Source organism: Piliocolobus tephrosceles, chromosome 21 (genome assembly GCF_002776525.5).
Source record: "Piliocolobus tephrosceles isolate RC106 chromosome 21, ASM277652v3, whole genome shotgun sequence".
Classification (NCBI taxonomy): Eukaryota; Metazoa; Chordata; class Mammalia; order Primates; family Cercopithecidae; genus Piliocolobus; species Piliocolobus tephrosceles.
Window position 1 is genome coordinate 30,872,249 of NC_045454.1, and position 19,242 is coordinate 30,891,490.

The 19,242-nt window shown below is 38.4% G+C and overlaps 1 protein-coding gene across 4 annotated transcripts in view; it reads right to left on the minus strand.

Moving 5' to 3' along the window:
- Positions 1 to 3,045: 3,045 nt before the first annotated feature.
- The window catches only part of LOC111524812 (zinc finger protein 98-like), a 33,705-nt gene continuing 17,508 nt past the window's right edge, over positions 3,046 to 19,242 (minus strand). Inside the window, exons 2-4 of one of the 4 annotated variants that reach the window (XM_026448180.1) lie at positions 11,595 to 11,721; positions 10,996 to 11,091; positions 3,046 to 3,838 (exon numbers count right to left, since the gene is read on the minus strand). In XM_026448180.1, coding sequence (XP_026303965.1) covers positions 3,213 to 3,838; positions 10,996 to 11,091; positions 11,595 to 11,721 — 849 coding nt within the window. In that variant the 3' untranslated portion in view covers positions 3,046 to 3,212. Of the gene's footprint in view, positions 4,178 to 10,995; positions 11,092 to 11,594; positions 11,722 to 19,242 lie in introns of all 4 variants that reach the window. The other 3 variants (XM_026448178.1, XM_026448179.1, XM_026448181.1) reach the window with 3 other exon arrangements.

The following is a 19,242-nucleotide window of genomic DNA, read 5'->3' on the forward strand; positions in this document are numbered from 1 at the left end:
ATCCTAGTACTTTGGAAGATTGAGGCAGGTGGATCACCTGAGGTCAGGAGTTCAAGACTACCTGACCAAAATGATGAAACCCCATCTATACTAAAAATACAAATATTATCTGGGCATAGTGGCCTGTACCTGTAATCCTAGCTACTAGGGAGGCTGAGACAGGAGAATAGCTTGAACCCAGGAGGCGGCGGCTGCAGTGAGCTGAGATCATGCCACTGCACTCCAGCCTAGGCAACAAAGTGAGAATCTGTCTCAAAAAAAAAAAAAAAAAAAAAAAAAAAAGAAAGAAAGTAAAGAAAAACACCTTATTAAAATGATTTGTCTTGTTCCAATATTGAATATTCTGAAAACAGTCATAAACTCCTACTCAAACACACTTAATCCATAATCTTCTTACATCTAAGGTTTTTATTTAGACTAATAGATAGTATATTTAACTCTATGTAAATCCAAAGTAAAAGTCTGTGTTTGCAAGCAGAGAGGCCACAGAGTAAAAGAAAAATATACAAGAAATTATTTTTAAGTATTCAGGACTCAGAAATGTAAATTTTGCACTTGTATATAATTTTTATTATTATTATAAAAATAACCCTGCAGTCAACAATTGTATATTTTAAAATAACTGAAACTGTACAACTGAACTGTTCATAATACAAAAAATAAATTCTAAAGGTGATGGATACCTCATTTACCCTAATGTGATCATTATATATTGTATGTCTCTATCAGAATATGCCATATATAACATAAACATTTTGTGCCTTAAAAAATAAACAAAAGTAAATTTAAATGGGAAAAAAATACAAATTTTGCCTACAGCAACAATATTCCTTATTTGCAGTTTAAAGCCACTGGAAAAAAGATTAGTACTAGAGATGTTAGTCCATTATTTTACCAAATAGTGTATTGTTAGCATTTTTTTTTTTTTTTTTTTTTTTTTGAGACTGAGTTTCACGCTTGTTGCCCAGACTGCAGTGCAATGGCATGATCTCGGCTCACCACAACCTCTGCCTCCTGGGTTCAAGGGATTCTCCTGCCTCAGCCTCCTGAGTAGCTGGGATTACAGGCATGCACCACCACACCTGGCTAATTTTGTATTTTTAGTAGAGATGGGCTTTCTCCACGTTGGTCAGGCTGGTCTTGAACTACTGACCTCAAGTGATCCGCCCGCCTTGGCCTCCCAAACTGCTGGGATTGCAGGCGTGAGCCACCGTGCCTGGCCTTGTTACCACCTTTTATCTACACCCTTGAGTAAGGTGGACTAGGTTAAAGTAAGTGGAATAATGTGATTTGATTGAATGCACAATATTTAAACTGTTAAAAATGTTGAATTAAGAAATTAAGTTCAGACATAATCTAAAATTTTTAACATGTACTGCATTTTTTTCATAAAAGTACAACTAGTAAAATATACTAATTTATTTTTAATTTTGACTAAAACTAAAATATATATTTGTCTCTCAATATAGTGCAGAATATTACTCTGAACACCTACCTCATGCAGCACTCAATACTGTAAGTGAATCACAAAGAACCTCTTTACTTAGATTTTCATCATGCATCTCACATTTTAATGTTCTTACTCTTTCACAGGTCATAAATGCTCACCTAATAAAAGATAATCTCTCATATCTTTTGGTCACATGCTTTCACATATGAATACAATAGGAATAAAAAAGCAGCATGGGCCAGGCACGGTGGCTAACACCTGTAATCCCAACATTGTGGGAGGCTGAGCTGGGTGGATCACGTAAGGTCATAAGTTTGAGACCAGCCTGGCCTACATGGCAAAACTCCAGCTCTACTAAAAATACAAAACTTAGCCAGCATGGTAGTGCGCGCCTGTAATCCCAGCTACTCGGGAGGCTGAAGCAGGAGAATCACTTGAACCCTAGAGACAGAGGTTGCAGTGATCGAGATCATGCCACTGCACTCCAGCCTGGACAGCGACAGAGTGAGACCCCATCTCAAAAAAAAAAAAAAAGAAAAAGAAAAAGAAACTAACTTCTTTAGCATGAAGTAATTTGAGAGTTAGTTATGATATTAACATGAAGTAATTTGAGAGCTAATGAGAACATTATTTGTATGAATATGAGAGTTAATTACATTACTTACTTTTCAAACAATCTGTAATCTTTCCAAAAAAAAGTACACTTGTAACTCTCCAAAAAATCTTCTATTCTTTTCAATTTATATACAAATAATTTTTCTACCAAGTTTAGTTTTGGATTATTTTGTAACTCAGAACTCTGATACAGTGTAAAGTCTGAAGTATGAGTGCCGTATATATTTTTAATGTAAATTCTCTGATATTTCCATAGACTTACCATGGAATTAATTTTTTTCCATTTATTGCATCTGCAAAAATATATTGTAATATGAACTGTTTTCTAACCTGCAGTTTTTGAATAAATTTTTTTTTCCAAATTTATTACATTTATAGGGTTTTCCTTTGATATAAATTCTCTGATGTTGAACAAAGTTTGAGCAATTGCTTCAGGGTTTGCCTCTAATACAAAATGAATACAAGATCTGTGCTACAAGTAAAGTTACCACTTTGTTTGTATTTGTAATGTTTGTCTTCAAAATAAATCCTCTTTAGCACTTTAAGGCTTACATTTTCTCAAGACTCTTTTGACAGTAATTGCACTTTTAACGCTATTAAGTATAAACTCTTTGATGTTGAATAAGATGTGAGCAGATATTAATCAGCTTACTTTATATTTGTGCATTTATTTTCTTTTTTTTCTTTTTTTTTTTTTTGAGACAGAGTCTCGCTCTGTCGCCCAGGCTGGAGTGCAGTGGCCGGATCTCAGCTCACTGCAAGTTCCGCCTCCCAGGTTTACGCCATTCTCCTGCCTCAGCCTCTGGAGTAGCTGGGACTACAGGTGCCCGCCACCTCGCCCGGCTACTTTTTTGTATTTTTTAGTAGAGACGGGGTTTCACAGTGTTAGCCAGGATGGTCTCGATCTCCTGACCTCGTGATCCGCCCGTCTCGGCCTCCCAAAGTGCTGGGATTACAGGCTTGAGCCACCGCGCCCGGCCTTGTGCATTTATTTTCAAGTACAAAGGCTTTTGTGTGCAATAAGGTATGAGCATTGTGTAAGTTTTGCCACATTGTTCACACTTGTAAAAGTTTTCTCCAGTGTGAATTACCTAACCTGCAAGCAAGTGTGATAACCATTTAAGGCTCTGTTGCATTATTCATATTTCTATGATTTCTCACCAGCACACTTTCTTTTATGTTTGGAAATATTTGCGATGTTGTCACAAGCATTGTTACAACTTTCAAGTTTATAGAGTTTCTCTCCAGTATGAATCATCTTATGTCTGTTAAGAATAAAGGAGTTGTTAAAGGCTTTGCCACATTCTTCACACTTGTAGGGTTTCTCTCCAGTATGAATTACCTTGTGTGTAGTAAGGTTTGAGGACTGGTTAAAGGCTTTGCCACATTCTTCACATTTGTAGGGTTTCTCTCCAGTATGAATTCTCTTATGTGTAGTAAGGGTTGAGGACTTGCTAAAAGCTTTGCCACATTCTTCACATTTGTAGGGTTTCTCTCCAGTATGAATTATCTTATGTGTATTAAGGTTTGCAGACTGGTTAAAAGCTTTGCCACACTCCTCACATTTGTAGGGTTTCTTTCCAGTGTGAATTATCTTATGTGTAGTAAGGTGTGAGAGCTGGTTAAATGCTTTTCCACACTCTTCACATTTGTAGGGTTTCTTTCCAGTATGAATTCCTTTATGTGTAGAAAGGTTTGAGGCCTCACTGTAGGGTTTCCCACATTCTTTACATTTGTAGGGTTTCTCTCCAGTATGCATTCTTTCATGTTGAGCTAAGTGGGAAAGCACACAAAATGACTTTTCACATTCTTTACATTTGAAAGCTTTCTTTCCAGTATGTTTTATCTTATGTCTGTCTGAATTTGAAAATTTATGAAAGACTTTCATGTATTTGTCACATTGAAATATTTTGTTCTGGGCAGTTGTCAAACACTGGCTAAGTCCATTGTAACATTCTTCACGCACCTTACACTCATCCACGCTTTTACGGTATTTTCTTAGCTGTAAATTTGCATGTCTACATTTTTTATATCTTCTCAGTATCACTTTTTGGATATAATTTTTTATGCCCTGCTTTGGCCAAAGGTCTTGGGCAAAATAAGGACATACAACTGAAAGAAATAAAAACAGTAAATTACTTTACTTACTAGACTCAGACGAATATACTTTACAAATCTAACCTATAAAATGATAGAGTACATCACAAGATGGCACAGCCAAATATTACATGCTGTAACATTTGCACAGCCATATAATGTAACAAAAACATACAGACCAAATTACATTTGTGAAAAATTAAAGTAAGTTAAGTGTGTGCAGTGCCCCAGGTGAGTCCAATGCAAAGAGGCACATAGGAGAAAGTAAAGTCTGTTACATTTACCCAACACAGATCTTCCTGCTTCCTTATGTAACACAGTGACTTTAGAAATAAACTGCCAAATCCTGGTTTCATTTTTAAAAGACAAATAAAATAATGGCTTATACATCTTTATTTCTCAATGGCAGGGGCTTTTACAGATACTGGTTCCTGTCTGTTTTGCATAAATGTTCTGAAATAGTGGTATTCTTTCAAATGACAGTTTGAGTGTGCAGGGATGAAAGGTATGGTACCAAAACAGATATATAGACCAATGGAACAGAATAGGGCCCTCAGAAATAACACCACACATCTACAACCATCTGATCTCTGACAAACCTGACAAAAACAAGAGAAGGGGAAAGGATTCCCTATTTAATAAATCGTGCTGGGAAAACTGGCTAGCCTTATGTAGAATGTTGAAACTGTATCTCTTCCTTACACCTTATACTAAAATTAATTCAAGATGGATTAAAGACTTAAATGTTAGACCTAAAACCATAAAAACCCTAGAAAAAAACCTAGGCAATGCCATTCAGGACATAGGCATGGGCAAGGACTTCATGACTAAAACACCAAAAGCAATGGTGACAAAAGCCAAAATTGACAAATGGGATCTCATTAAACTAAAGAGCTTCTGCACAGCAAAAGAAACTACCATCAGAGTGAACAGGCAACCTACAGAATGGGAGAAAACTTTTACAATCTACCCATCTGACAAAGGGCTAATTTCCAGAATCTACAAGGAATTTAAAGAAATTTACAAGAAAACATCAAACAGCCCCATCAAAAAGTGAGCGAAGGATATGAACAGACTCTTCTCAAAAGAAGACATTTATGCAGCCAACAGACACATGAAAAAATGCTCATCATCACTGGCCATCAGAGAAATGCCCATCAAAACCACAATGAGATACCATCTCACACCAGTTAGAATGGCAATCATTAAAACGTCAGGAAACAACAGGTGCTGGAGAGGATGTGGAGAAATAGGAACACTTTTACACTGTTGGTGGGACTGTAAACTAATTCAACCATTGTAGAAGACAGCATGGCGATTCCTCAAGGATCTAGAACTAAAAATAGCATTTGACCCAGTCATCCCATTACTGGGTATATACCCAAAGGATTATAAATCATGCTGTTATAAAGACACATGCACATGTATGTTTATTGTGGTACTGTTCACAATAGCAAAGACTTGGAACCAACCCAAATGTCCATCAATGATAGAATGGATTAAGAAAATGTGGCACATATATACCACGGAGTACTATGCAGTCATGAAAAAGGATGCGTTCATGTCCTTCACAGGGACATGGATGAAGCTGGAAACCCTCATTCTCAGCAAACTATCACAAAGACAGAAAACCTAACACTGCATGTTCTCACTCAGAGGTGGGAATTCAGCAATGAGAATACATGGACACAGGGTGGGGAACGTCACATACTGGGGCCTGTCGTGGGGTGGGGGCCTGAGGGACGGATAGCATTAACCACCATGGCACATGTTTACCTATGTAACATAACTGCACGTTGTGCACGTGTAACTTAGAACTTAAAGTATAACAAAAAATAATAAATAAGAAAGGTAAGTTTTACAGCAGCAGAAAGACTTGCTACAGGAAACAATTGTAGCAAGTGATTATTGTTTTTTTTTTTTTTTTTGAGATGGAGTCTTGCTCTGTTGCCCGGGCTGGAGTGCAGTGGCCGGATCTCAGCTCACTGCAAGCTCCGCCTCCCAGGTTTACGCCATTCTCCTGCCTCAGCCTCCCGTGTAGCTGGGACTACAGGTGCCCGCCACCTCTCCCAGCTAGTTTTTTGTATTTTTTAGTAGAGTCGGGGTTTCACCGTGTTAGCCAGGATGGTCTCGATCTCCTGACCTCGTGATCTGCCCGTCTCAGCCTCCCAAAGTGTTGGGATTACAGGCTTGAGCCACCGCGCCCGACCTGATTATTGGTTATTAAGAAGAAAAATGAATAGGCTGAGTGTGGTGGCTCACACCTGTAATCCTAGCACTCTGGGAGGCCAAGGAGCGTAGATCAACTGAGGTCAGGAGTTTGAGACTAAGCCTGGGCAACATGGTGAAATCGTCTCTACTAAAAATAGAAAAGTAGCTGAGCATGGGGTCACATGCCTGTAATCCCAGCTAAGTGGGAGGCTGACACCAGAGAATCACTTGAACTCAGGAGGCGGAGGCTGCAGCGAGCTGAGACCATGCCACTGCGCTGCAGCTTGGGTAACAGAAGCAAAACTCTGTTTCAAAAAAAAAAAAAAAAGAAGAAGAAACAACACGAATAAACTCCTTTGACTAAAAGTAAACATAAAATTTTAGACAAGGCACATCCTAAGAACATGTTTGAGAGACTCCCAGAATCTCTAGCCAAAATAATTGTTTTCAGACTATGTCAGAAAAAAATGCATTTTAAAGACTGTGACAGGTAGCTTTTTAAAATGTCCAAATCTCAAAGATTACAATGTATACAAAACAGAGCAATATGATTTCATCAAAAATATTGTGTAAATTCCAGAAAGAAACCATTAAAAAGATGTACACATTAATTTTAAACACTAATAAATTGAATAATATCCAATGAGTGAAACAGGAATACAGTCAGTCCACTGTAGAAAATTATAAACATGAGAATAAAAACAAAAATATCAAAATAGTTAAAAAAACAATTTGGAGGTAAAAAATAGAAAAATAAAAAATAACTGGAAAATCCTGAAAGAAAAATGATGTAAAAATGAAGTTCAACAACAAATTAGGATACACACAAAGATATTTATAACAAATACCTGTTAAGCACATTTTCAAAAATCACACACAAGAAGAAAGTCTTAGGAGCTGCAAGATAAAAGTAATGTGTCATTTACCAACATAGTTTTATGATATAACCAGTGAATTATCAACAAAAATTTTGCAGGCCAGAAAGAAACTGTGTGACACAAAGTCCTAAAAAACAAAAAAGACAAAAAAAAACAACAAAAAACTGCTATGAAGTGAAAATAATACCATCAACAAATCTGTCCTGCCAAATAAAAAGGAAAAACCTTCCAAAACAACCAAAATCTGAAAAAGTATATTAGCACTGCATATGCCCTGCATATAAAACATGATGAAAACAGCTCCTTAACCTGAAAGTAAAAGGATTCAAAAAAAAAAAAAAAAAAAAACACATACTCAAATAAAAATACATTATTTTCTGGGAAAGATATGCACGTACACAAAAATAGAATCTTGTGGCATTACATAATGGTGTAGAAAACATTTTAAATTATTCTCTAAATTTTGAAAAATAAAAGCACAGAAATTATAGACATCTGTTAATGAATATACAATGCAAAAACATAATTAGCAACATCAATGACAAATTTCAGGGCAGATGTAATGAGGAATAATTTTTTATTCAACTTAAGTTGATTTTGTACCAAATTAAAAATATACTATTGTTTCTTATAGAGGTTTTATGGAAGCCCCAAGGTACCACACAAAAAAAAATCTGTACAAATATACAAAAGTGAATTAGAAATAAGTAAAAGCACATCAATACAAAAATCAAAAGACACAAAGACAGAGAAAATGAGAAACGAAGATGCAAGAATCAAATAAAATAATTAAAAACATAACAGTAACGTCTCTATCAGACAATTACTTAAATATATATATATCAAATTAACTTTCAAATCAAGAGACACACTTTCAATAAATAGATTTATTAAAATTTTTAAAAGCCAAGATCCAACTTTTTTTTCTACAAAAGTCAGTAGAGATCTAATGATAAAAAACACTAAAAGGGGCAAGATGGAAGAATGCATTTCATACAAATATTAATCAAATGACAGCAGAAGAAATCAACATAATATTATGCAAGCTACATCTTACGTCAAAAACTGTCATATTTTATAAAATGTACTTGAAGTCAAAACTCCAAGGAGACAAAAAAGGACATTAAAACTTACAGATTTAGGCTGGGCACGGTGGCTCACGCTGGTAATCCCAGCACTCTGGGAGGCCGAGGCAGGATCAAGTGATCTTCCTGATCACTTGAGGTCAGGAGTTAGAGACTGGCCTGGCCAACATGGCAAAACCCTGTCTCTACTGAAAATAGAAAAATTATCCAGGCATGGTGGTGGCCACCTGTAATCCTAGCTACTCAGGAAGCTGAGGCAGGAGAATTGCTTGAACCCAGGAGGCAGAGGTTGCAGTGAGCCGAGATCACACCACCGCACTCCAGCCTGGGACACAGAGACTCTGTCTCAAAACAACAACAACGACGACTTTAGATTTACTCACTGGGAACCTATGAAAAATATGTATATACATCTGTGTGGGTATGTGTGTGTGTGTGTGCGCATCTCACATCAGGGCTCCAAACATATATAGCAAATATTGACTGAACAACAGACACACATAGACAGCAACGTAATTATAGTAGGGGGTATTTCAACACTGCACTTTCTGCAATAAAAATTAAATGAGAATATTAGTAAGGGAATAGAGGGCTTCCAGGCAGTATAAGACAATTATTTCTAACAGAGGTATAGAAAACACTCAACACCAGAACACACATGGTTCTCAATAGCTAATACGACATTTTCCTTGATAGACCACCTCTTATGCCAAAAAAAGAAAATAAGTCTCACCAAATTTTTTAAAACTGAAATTTTATAAATTACTTTCTATCACCAAAATGAAATGAGTATACAACAATAAGAGAAAAAAAAACCTGAAAAATTAACAAATATATAGAAATTAACACACTCTTGAACATGCTCTTGTGAAAGGTTGAAAAAGGTAATATTGTAAAGATGTCCATCCTGCTCAATACAATCTAGAGATTTAACGCGATGTTTTTCAAATTTCTCATTACATTTTCGAAGAAACAGAAACAGCAATCCCTCGAGTATACAGAATCTCTACAGACAATAAAGTACCCCAAAATATTAAAAACGAAACAAAACAATGTTGGAGGCATTACAGTTCCTGATTTCAAAACACATCACAAAGCTACAGAAGTAAAACAATTTGGTATGAATATAAAGGTGAAAAAGTAGACTAATAAAATAAGAATGCAGCACATATATAAACTCTCACATATATGGTCACATGAAGAGTCAACTTGCATACCCACAATTATTTTAGCATTGTTACTAAAAGTCAATAGGTAAAAGCAAGGCAAATTTCGGTCACCAAATCATTCAGCAGATATAATTTGAAATATAAAAATACCAAAATATTACTCAGTTTGAAGAAAAGCAGGAAATATTCTAACAACTATAAAAGTAAATCTTGATGACTTTATGCAAAATAAAATGAGCCAGCCACAAAGAGAGATTTTATCAGATATATAAAGCAGTTATACTCTTAGAAACAGAAAGCAGAATGGTATTTGAAAAGTGCCAGGAAATGGGAAAAATTGGTAGTTGTTTAATGTGTATTGTAAAATTTCTAGAAGTCTTTTATAAAACAATGTAAATATACTTCACATGCCTGAAATGTGCAGTGTTTTTGAGTCAGGGTCAAAAATCACCTCAGGTGATCCGCCTGGCTTGACCTCCCAAAGTGTAGGGATTACAGGTGTGAGCCACCACGTCCAGCTGAAAGAATATTATTAAAGTGCCATATTATCTACAGTGATCTCTAGATTCAATAAATTCTCTATCAAAATTCCAGTTTTTCTTTTTTTACAGTAATAGAAAATACAATTCTCGGCCAGGCGTGGTGGCTCATGACTGTAATCCTAGCACTTCGGGAGGCCAAGACAGGCGGATCATGAGGTCTAGGAGTTCAAGATCAGCCTTGCAAACACGGTGACACCCCGTCTCTACTAAAAATACAAAAATTAGCCAGGTGTGATGGCTCACACCTGTAGTCCCAGCTACTCGGGAGGCTGAGGCAGAAGAATCGCTTGAACCCAGGAGGCAGAGGTTGCAGTGAGCCGAGATGGTGCCACTGCACTCCAGCCTGGGTGACAGAGCGAGACTCCGTCTCAAACAACAACAAAAAAAAGAAAATACAATTCTCACACAGAACTACAATAAACTTTGAATAGCCAAAGCAATCTTGAAAAAAAAAAAAGAACAAGGCACAAGAACATCATACTTTGTAATTTCAAACTATACTTCAAGACTATAAGAAGAAGACAGAATGCAATGTGCAGAAAAATTAGCAATAAAAAGACAACGGAACAGAAACCACTACTCTCACACACTTAGGACATGATGTAAAAAGAGAACTTAAAAAACAGTTTAACACAGAGTTTCTCAAAATTATGCAGGTTATCTGTGTGTTTTCAAAAACAATGGAGAAGTAGTCAGATTTTGCAGACTGTCTTGGCTGTCACTGTAAACTTGAAGGAATGTCACCAAAGGGAAAGTAAAATCTTTAGTGATTTTACAAAAGCAGACAGAATATGCTTCTTTGTGAGAGCAAAATAAAAAAAAATTCAGGCTTCCTAGAAACTATTTCCTTTGGAACACAGATTTCAAATCATTTTAAGGACTTTTCTTTTTTCTGCTTTGGACCTCTCATCTGTGTTGTCTGTTGTATTCACTTTCACTCTCACCTACCTGGGGGTTCAGCTCCCATCTTATGTCTCTTCACATTCCAAGGTTCTTTTCCTTGCTCCAGACAGGTGATCAGGTCTGGCTTAGAGGCAGCAATACCTGTTTTATTAAAAATAACCTGAATCATGCTCATATTCTCCAATTATCAATTTAGTAGTGTGTTCAGTAAAAATGATGAAATAGAATATTCTAGTAAGTTAATTCCAAAATACTAATTTACAACAACAAATGTTAAATATTTAGGAAATATTTTAATTTTGTACGTTCTTAATTTTACTACCTGGTACTACTAAATCAAAAATTGGTAGTGGCAATTACATTTTAAGATGTGGGCAACAGTATGTTATGCCACTAAATTTCTAAAATTAACACTAATCTAGAGTGAAAGGACACAGATCAGCTCAGGAGTGTGGAAAGTTCAGGTCAAAATGAAACATCTTGAAATTCCTTTCTACATAGACAAAGCCTGAAGTTTAAAAAACAAAAAACAAACCAACAAAACAGAGATCTGAAAGCATAAATTACCAAAAACCACTCTACAAAAAAGGAGAAATAAAACTTATAGGATATATTAGGAAATTGTGTACTGAAGTTATCCTCACCCAGGAAGACCAGGTTTCTGTAGTTCTCTAACATCACATTCCTATATAAATTCTGCTGTGCAGTGTCCAGGCATTGCCACTCCTCCAGAGAGAATTCTATGGCCACATCCCTAAATGTCAACACTCTCTGAAAAACATACAAACACACACACACACATATTTACCAAGTGGCCAGGAACAGAATTTTTAATTTGACTCAAGGCAAAACAAGAGTAAAGAGAACTGGTTCTTACTTATAGGAGTGACCGAAAATATTTAATAAATAACTTTCAACACAGAAACATTCTCTAATGTATAGATGATACTTTTCTGGATGATGAAATATAAAATTGAGGGCATTAACACTAACATGTACATTTTTGAATGCTATATTCACATCATACAGAATAAGCTGTGTAAATTTTTCAGATGGAAAAGACATATTCAGTTAGAAAACACTGCTCAAATATTAATGTGTATGATAAACTGGAGATCTTGTTAATGCAGATTATTTTTTCAGAAAATCTGGGCTGGGCATGGTGGCTCACGCCTGTAATCCCAGCACATTGGAAGGCTGAGGTGGATGGATCATGAGGTCAGGAGATCGAGACTATCCTGGCTAACACGGTGAAATCCCATCTCTACTAAAAAAAACAAAAAATTAGCCAGGCGTGGTGGCGGGCGCCTGTTGTCCCAGCTACTCAGGAGGCTGAAGCAGGAGAATGGCGTGAACCCCAGAGGTGGAGCTTGCAGTGAGGTGAAATCGCGCCACTGCACTCCAGCCTGGGTGAAAGAGCAAGACTCCGTCTCAAAAAAAAAAAAAAAGAAAGGAAAATCTGGAATAAAATCTGAGTTTCTGAATCTCTAACAAGCTCACCAGTAATGCCCATGTTTTTGGTCCAAGGAAACTATTTTGTCAAACATCCAGTAAGTGGAAGAGCCTGTGTGTTTTTCAGTTTTTCTGGCCTATAAACAAAGATGAGAGCTTTCATTTTCCAAAGACAGATAAATGCAAAGAAAACCTAAGAAAGGTCAGCTGCCAGATTAAATGTGATTGTTCATGCACATCTGCTGAATAAAGATACATAATAATTAAGAGAAAAATAATTAACTCTATAGAAAAAAATATGTCACAGAGCTCATTAACCAAGTGAGTTATTAACATCAACTGCACAAAGACAAATTTTTATGGTGTGCTGATGCACAGAGAAGGATACGGCATCACTGCTATGGTATCTCCCAGGCAAAAGTAAATTATAGCCTGAATTTAATCATAAAGAAACATTGGTTCTATGCAAAGTTCCAGATACCAGTATCTGCCATGTTCTGTACATTTTAATAGTGATTTTCAGTAGTCTTTCTTTCACACCCTAAAGAGTAAGTATCTCCTAATAATTTTTTTTTCAAAACTGTCTGAGTAATAAATGCCATCCCGTTTAAACAAGTGTTTTCTCAATCCTGTTTTGCTTACAGCTAATGGAGAACAGAGATGGAACCTCAACATCACATGCTCTCCGTCTTTACTAAGGACCCCAGCTTTTCCCCAATAGGAATACTGAGTATCCACACCTTTCCATGTTCCACAGCCATGAAAGAAACATTCTTAATATTGCAGTTCATAAATTCACAGTGAGAATTCTTTATGACATATAAGAGGCATGATCTTGAGAATGTAGAGAAGACTCTGGTATATAGGAAAGAAATGTTTTTCAGACACCCTTGACTATAATAAGAACTAAAAAGTAGTTAAAACAAACTCATTAGGAAGAAAAAGCACAAGTAGAAAAGTAAAGCTCTGCAAGTATTGAACACATGGCATTCCAGGAGGCAGAGTGGACACAGCTCTTCACCTGAGACATGTTTAGCTTAAAAAACAAAAAACAAAAACAAAACAAAAAACATTTTTTAGGGGCGGGGCAAAGATGGCCAACTAGAAGCAGTGGTGATCAGAGGCTCCCACCGAAAAGAACCGTAATGGTCTGTGCATCCTGCACTGGCACCTGAGGTATCCAGGTTCTCTCATCAGAACTGACTAGGCAGCTGGCATGGCCCATGGAGAGGAAGAAAGAAGAGTGTGGTGCAGCCACCCACCTGACAGCCGCACAGGGCAGGGGAGCCCCCACCCTCCTGCCAAGGGAGGTGGTGAACGAGTGTGCTACTTAGCTGACAAAACCATGCTTTTACCAAGGAACTCTGCAACCCACAGACTGAAAGATTTCACCCGGGAACCCATGCCACCAGGACCTAGGGTCCCAACCCCAGAGCTGTGCAGATTCTCAACAACCTCTCAGCTAAAATCGGTTTAAGCCTGCTGAGTTCCCAGGGGAGGGGTGACCAGTACCACAGCTGTGGCTGCCTGCTGTCTAAGCCATTTGATCTCCTTGGGGTGGGGCAGCAACCAGTACTGGGGCTGACAGCTGTCTAACACACTAGGCTCCCTGGGCAGGGGAAGGGCGGCAGCCATCTCTATAGCTCCTGGTGGTGCTTTTCCCCTGCTGGAGACAGGGATGCTGGACGGCTTGGTTCCAAGAGGTGTCCCCAACAGCCCAACACACCGGCTGTGCCAGACTGCAGCTACAGCATCTCTTTAGGCCTGACTCTGACCCATCCCTCCTCACTTTGTGGGGCCACCCTGCAGGAACTCCAACGGCTTCAGCCAGAGGCTCAGGGACAGAACTCTGATGTCCATGGGCCTGAGTCCCAAAGGGGAGAGGTGACTGCAGTCTCTGTGGATGAGCAGACTTAGCTTTTCCTTCTGCTAGTTCTAAGGAAGCCAAGCAACCCAGAGGAGTGGGTTTAACCCCAGTGAAGCATACCCCCTCCGCCAAGGGACAATAAAAGTGCTTCATTAAATGTGTCCTGTTCCTCATGCCACCCAACTGGGTGAGATACTCCAACAGGGGTTGTCAGACACCCTATACAGCTGTGTTCCTACTGGCATCAGATTGATGTTCCTTGAGGTCAGACATTCCAGAGGAAGGAATAGGCACCCATCTTTGATGTTCTCCAACCTCCTTAATATCTCCAGGTTCAGGAGTGAACCAGATAAATAGGGCCTGAGGTGAACCCCCAGCAAACCACAGCAACCATACAGAAGAGGGACCTGACCACTGAAAGAAAAACAAACAGAAATGAACAACAGCAACAAAAAAGTCCCCACAAGAACCCCATCCAAGAGTCACCAGCCTCAAAGATCGAAAGTAGACAAACTCATGAAGATGAGAAAGAAACAATAAAAAAAACACTGAGAACCCAAAAGGCAAGGGTGCCTCTTCTTCACCAAATGATTGCAGTGTCTCTCCAGCAAGGGTGCAGAACTGGACGGAGAATGAGATAGACAAATTGAGAGAAGTAGGCTTCAGAAGATGGGCAATAACAAACTCCACTGAGTGCTAAAGGAGCACGTTCTAACTGAATGCAAAACACCTAAGAACTTTGAAAAAAAAGATAGAGAGAGGAGCTGCTAACTAGAACAACCAGTTTAGAGAGGAACAGAAATGACCCGATGAAGCTAAGAAACACAGCATGAGAACTTGATGAAGCATACACAAGTATCCGTAGCCAAACTGACAAAGTAGAAGAAAAAATATCAGAGTTTGAAGACCACCTTGCTGAAATAAGGCATGCAGACAAAATTAGAGAAAAAAGACTGAAAAGGAACGAACAAAGCCTCCAAGAAATATGGGACTACATAAAAAGGCCAAACCTACAATTGACTGACTGGAATACCTGAAGGAAAGGGGCAGAACGGAAACAAGCTGGAAAACACACTTCAGGATATCATCCAGGAGAATTTCCCCGATTTAGCAAGACAAGCTAACATTCAAATTCAGGAAATACCAAGAACACCACTAAGATATTACACAAGAAGATCAACCCCAAGAAACATAATCATCAGATTCTCCAAGGTTGAAATGACAAAAAAATGTTGAGGGTAGCCAGAGAGAAAGGCTAGGTCACCTACAAAATAAGTCCATCAGACTAACAGTGGACCTCTCAGCAGAAACCCTACAAGCCAGAAGACAATGGAGGCCAATATTCAACATTCTTAAAGGAAAGAATTTTGAACCCAGAATTTCTTACCAAGCCAAACTAAGCTGCATGAGTAGAAAAAGAAACAAAATCCTTTCCAGACAAGCAAATGCTGAGGGATTTTGCCTCCACCAGGACTGGCTTGCAAGAGCTCCTGAAGAAAGCACTAACTATGGAAATGAAAAACTCGTACCAGCCACTACAAAACTCACCATGAAGACCAATGACACTATGAAGAAACAGCATCAACTAGTGTGCAAAATAACTAGATGCCATCATGATGACAGGATCAACTTCACACAGAACAATACTATCCTTAAATGTAAATGGGCTAAATGCCCCAATTAAAAGACACAGACTGGCAAATTGGATAAAGAGTCAAGACCCATCAGTGTGCTATATTCAGGAGACCCATCTCATGTGCAAAGACACACATAGGGATGAAGCAAAATTTACCAAACAAATGGAAAGCAGAAATAAGCAGGGGATGGAATCCCAGTCTCTGACGAAACAGACTTTAAACCAACAAAGATTTAAAAAAGACAAAGAAGGGCATTACTTAATGGTAAAGGAATCAATTCAACAAGAAGAGTTAACTATCCTAAATATATAAGCACCCAATGCAGGAGCACTCAGACTCATAAAACAAGTTCTTAGAGACCTATAAAGAGACTTAGATCCCCATACAATCATAGTGGGAGACTTAACACCTCACTGTCAATATTAGACAGATCAATAAGACAGAAAATTAACTAGGATATTCAGGACTTGAACTCCACTCTGGATCAAGTGGACCTAATAGGCATCTATAGAACTCACTACCCCAAATCAACAGAATATACATTATTCTCAGTGACACATGGCACTTTTCTAAAATCAACCACATAATTGGAAGTAAAACACTCCTAGCCAATGCAATAGGACTGAAATGGTAACAAACAGTCTCTCAGACCACAGCACAGTCAAATTAGAACTCGGGATTAGGAAACTTACTCAGAAGCGCACATTTACATAAAAATGAACAACCTGCTCCTGAATGACTCCTGGGTAAATAATAAGGCAGAAATCAAGAAGTTCTTTGAAACCAATGAGAACAAAGACACAACACACTAGAATCTCTGGGACAGAGTTAAAAGGGAAATTTATAGCACTAAATGCCCACATCAGAAAGCTAGAAAAATCTCAAATCAACACCCTAACATCACAATGAAAAGTGATAAGTCGTGGTGCAGTGACTCACGCCTGTAATCCCAGCATTTTGGGAAGCTGAGTCAGGCAGATCACCTGAAATCAGGAGATCAAGATCAGCCCGGCTAATATATCAAAACCCTATCTCTACTAAAAAATAGAAAAAGTAGCCAGGTGTGGTGGTGGATGCCTATAATCCCAGCTACTCAAGAGGTTGAGGCAGGGAGAAATGCTTGAACCCAGGAGGCGGAGGTTGCAGTGAGCCAAGATCATGCCACTGCACTCCAGCAGGGTGACAGAGTGAGTCTCCATATCAAAAAAAACAAAAACAAAAAACAAAAAAACGAAAAACTAAAAGAGCTAGAAAGCAGGAGCAAAGAAATCCAATTCCAAAAGCTAGCAGAGGATAAGAAATAGCTAAGATGAGAGCAGAACTGAGGGAGATAGACATGAAAAACCCTCAAAAAAAAAAAAAAAAAAAAAACCTCAATGAATACAGGAGATATGTTTGAAAAAATTAACAAAATAGGGCCAGGTGCAGTGGCTCACCCCTGTAATCCCATTACTTTGGGAGGCCAAGATGGGGGGGATCACCTGAGGTCAGGAGTTCGAGACCAACCTGGCCAACATGATGAAACCCTGTCTCTACTAAACATACAAAAATTAACTGTGCATGGTGGCGCATGCCTGTAATCCCAGCTACTTGGGAGGCTGAGGCAGCAGAATTGCTTGAACCTGGGAAGTGGAGGTTGCGGTGAGACAAGACTGTGCCACTGCACTCCAGCCCAGGCCACAGAGCAAAACTCTGTCTCAAAAAAAAAAAAAAAAGAAAAGAAAAAAAAATTAACAAAATAGACTGCTGGCTAGACTAGTATACTATAAACACTTCTATGGAAATCAGCTACAAAATCCAGATGAAATGGATAAATTCCTGGACACATACACCCTCCCAAGACTAAGCCAAGAAGAAGTCAAATTCCTGAATAGACCAATAACAAGTTCTGAAATTGAGGCAGTAATAAATAGCCTACAAACCAAAAATAGCCCAGGACAAGACAGATTCATAGCCAAATTCTACCAGAGGTACAAAGAGCAGCTTTTTTTCCTTCTGAAACTATTTCAAACAATTGAAAAAGAGGGGCTCCTTCCTAACTCATTTTATGACATCAACATCATCATAATACTAAAACCTGGAAGAGACACAACAACAACAAAACTTCAGGCCAATATTCCTGATGAACATCGATGTGAAGATCCTCAATAAAATACTGGCAAACCAAGGCCGGACATAGTGGCTCACACTTGTAATCCGAGCACTTTGGGAGGCCGAGGCAGGCAGATTACCTGAGTTCAGGAGTTCGAGACCAGCCTGGCCAACATGGTGAAACCCCGTCTCTAAGTAAAAAGAAAAAAAAAAATTAGCTGGGTGTAGTGGCAGGCACTTGTAATCTAGGCTACTTGGGAGGCTGGGGCAGGAGAATCACTTGAACCCAGGAGGCGGAGGTTGCAGTGAGCTGGGACTGCACCATTACACTCCAGCCTAGGCAATAAGAATGAAACTGTCAAAAAAAAAAAAAAAAAAACCAATGGCAAACCGAATCCAGCAGTGCATCAAAAAACATCCACCAGGCCAGGTGCAGTGGCTCATGCCTGAAATCCCACCACTTTGGGAGGCTGAGGTGGGCAGATCAACTGAGGACAGGAGTTTGAAACAAGCCTGACCAACACAGAGAAACTCTCTGTCTCTACCAAAAGTACAAAAAATTAGCCAGGTGTGGTGGTGCATACCTGTAATCCCAGCTAGTTGAGAGGCCGAGGCAGGAGAATCACTTGAACCCGGGAGGCAGAGGTTGCGGTGAGCGAAGATTGCACCATTGCACTGGTTAACAAGAGCAAAACTCCATCTCAAAAAAACAAAAACAAAACCTTACACACCACGATCAAGTCAGCTTCATCCCTGGGATGCGGGGCTGGTTCAACATATGCAAATCAATGAACAAAATTCATGACATAAACAGAACTAAAGACAAAAACCACATGATCATCTCAATAGATGCAGAAAAGGCCTTTGATAAAATTCAATTTTCTTCATGTTAAGAACTCTCAATAAACCAGGTGTTGATGGAATATATCTCAAAATAATAAGAGCTGTTTATGACAAACACACAGCCTATATCATACTGAATGGGAAAAAGCTGGAAGCATTCTCTTTGAAAACCAGTACAAGACAAGGATGTTCTTTCTCACCATTCCCATTGAACACAGTATTAAAAGTTATGGCCAGGGCAATCAGGCAAGAGAAAGAAAGAGTATTCAAATAGAATAAGCGGAAGTCAAATTCTCTCTCTTTTCAGATGACATTATTCTATATTTAGAAAATTCCATCATCTCAGCCCAAAAACTCCTTAAGTTGATAAGTAACTTTAGCAAAGTCTCAGTATACAAAATC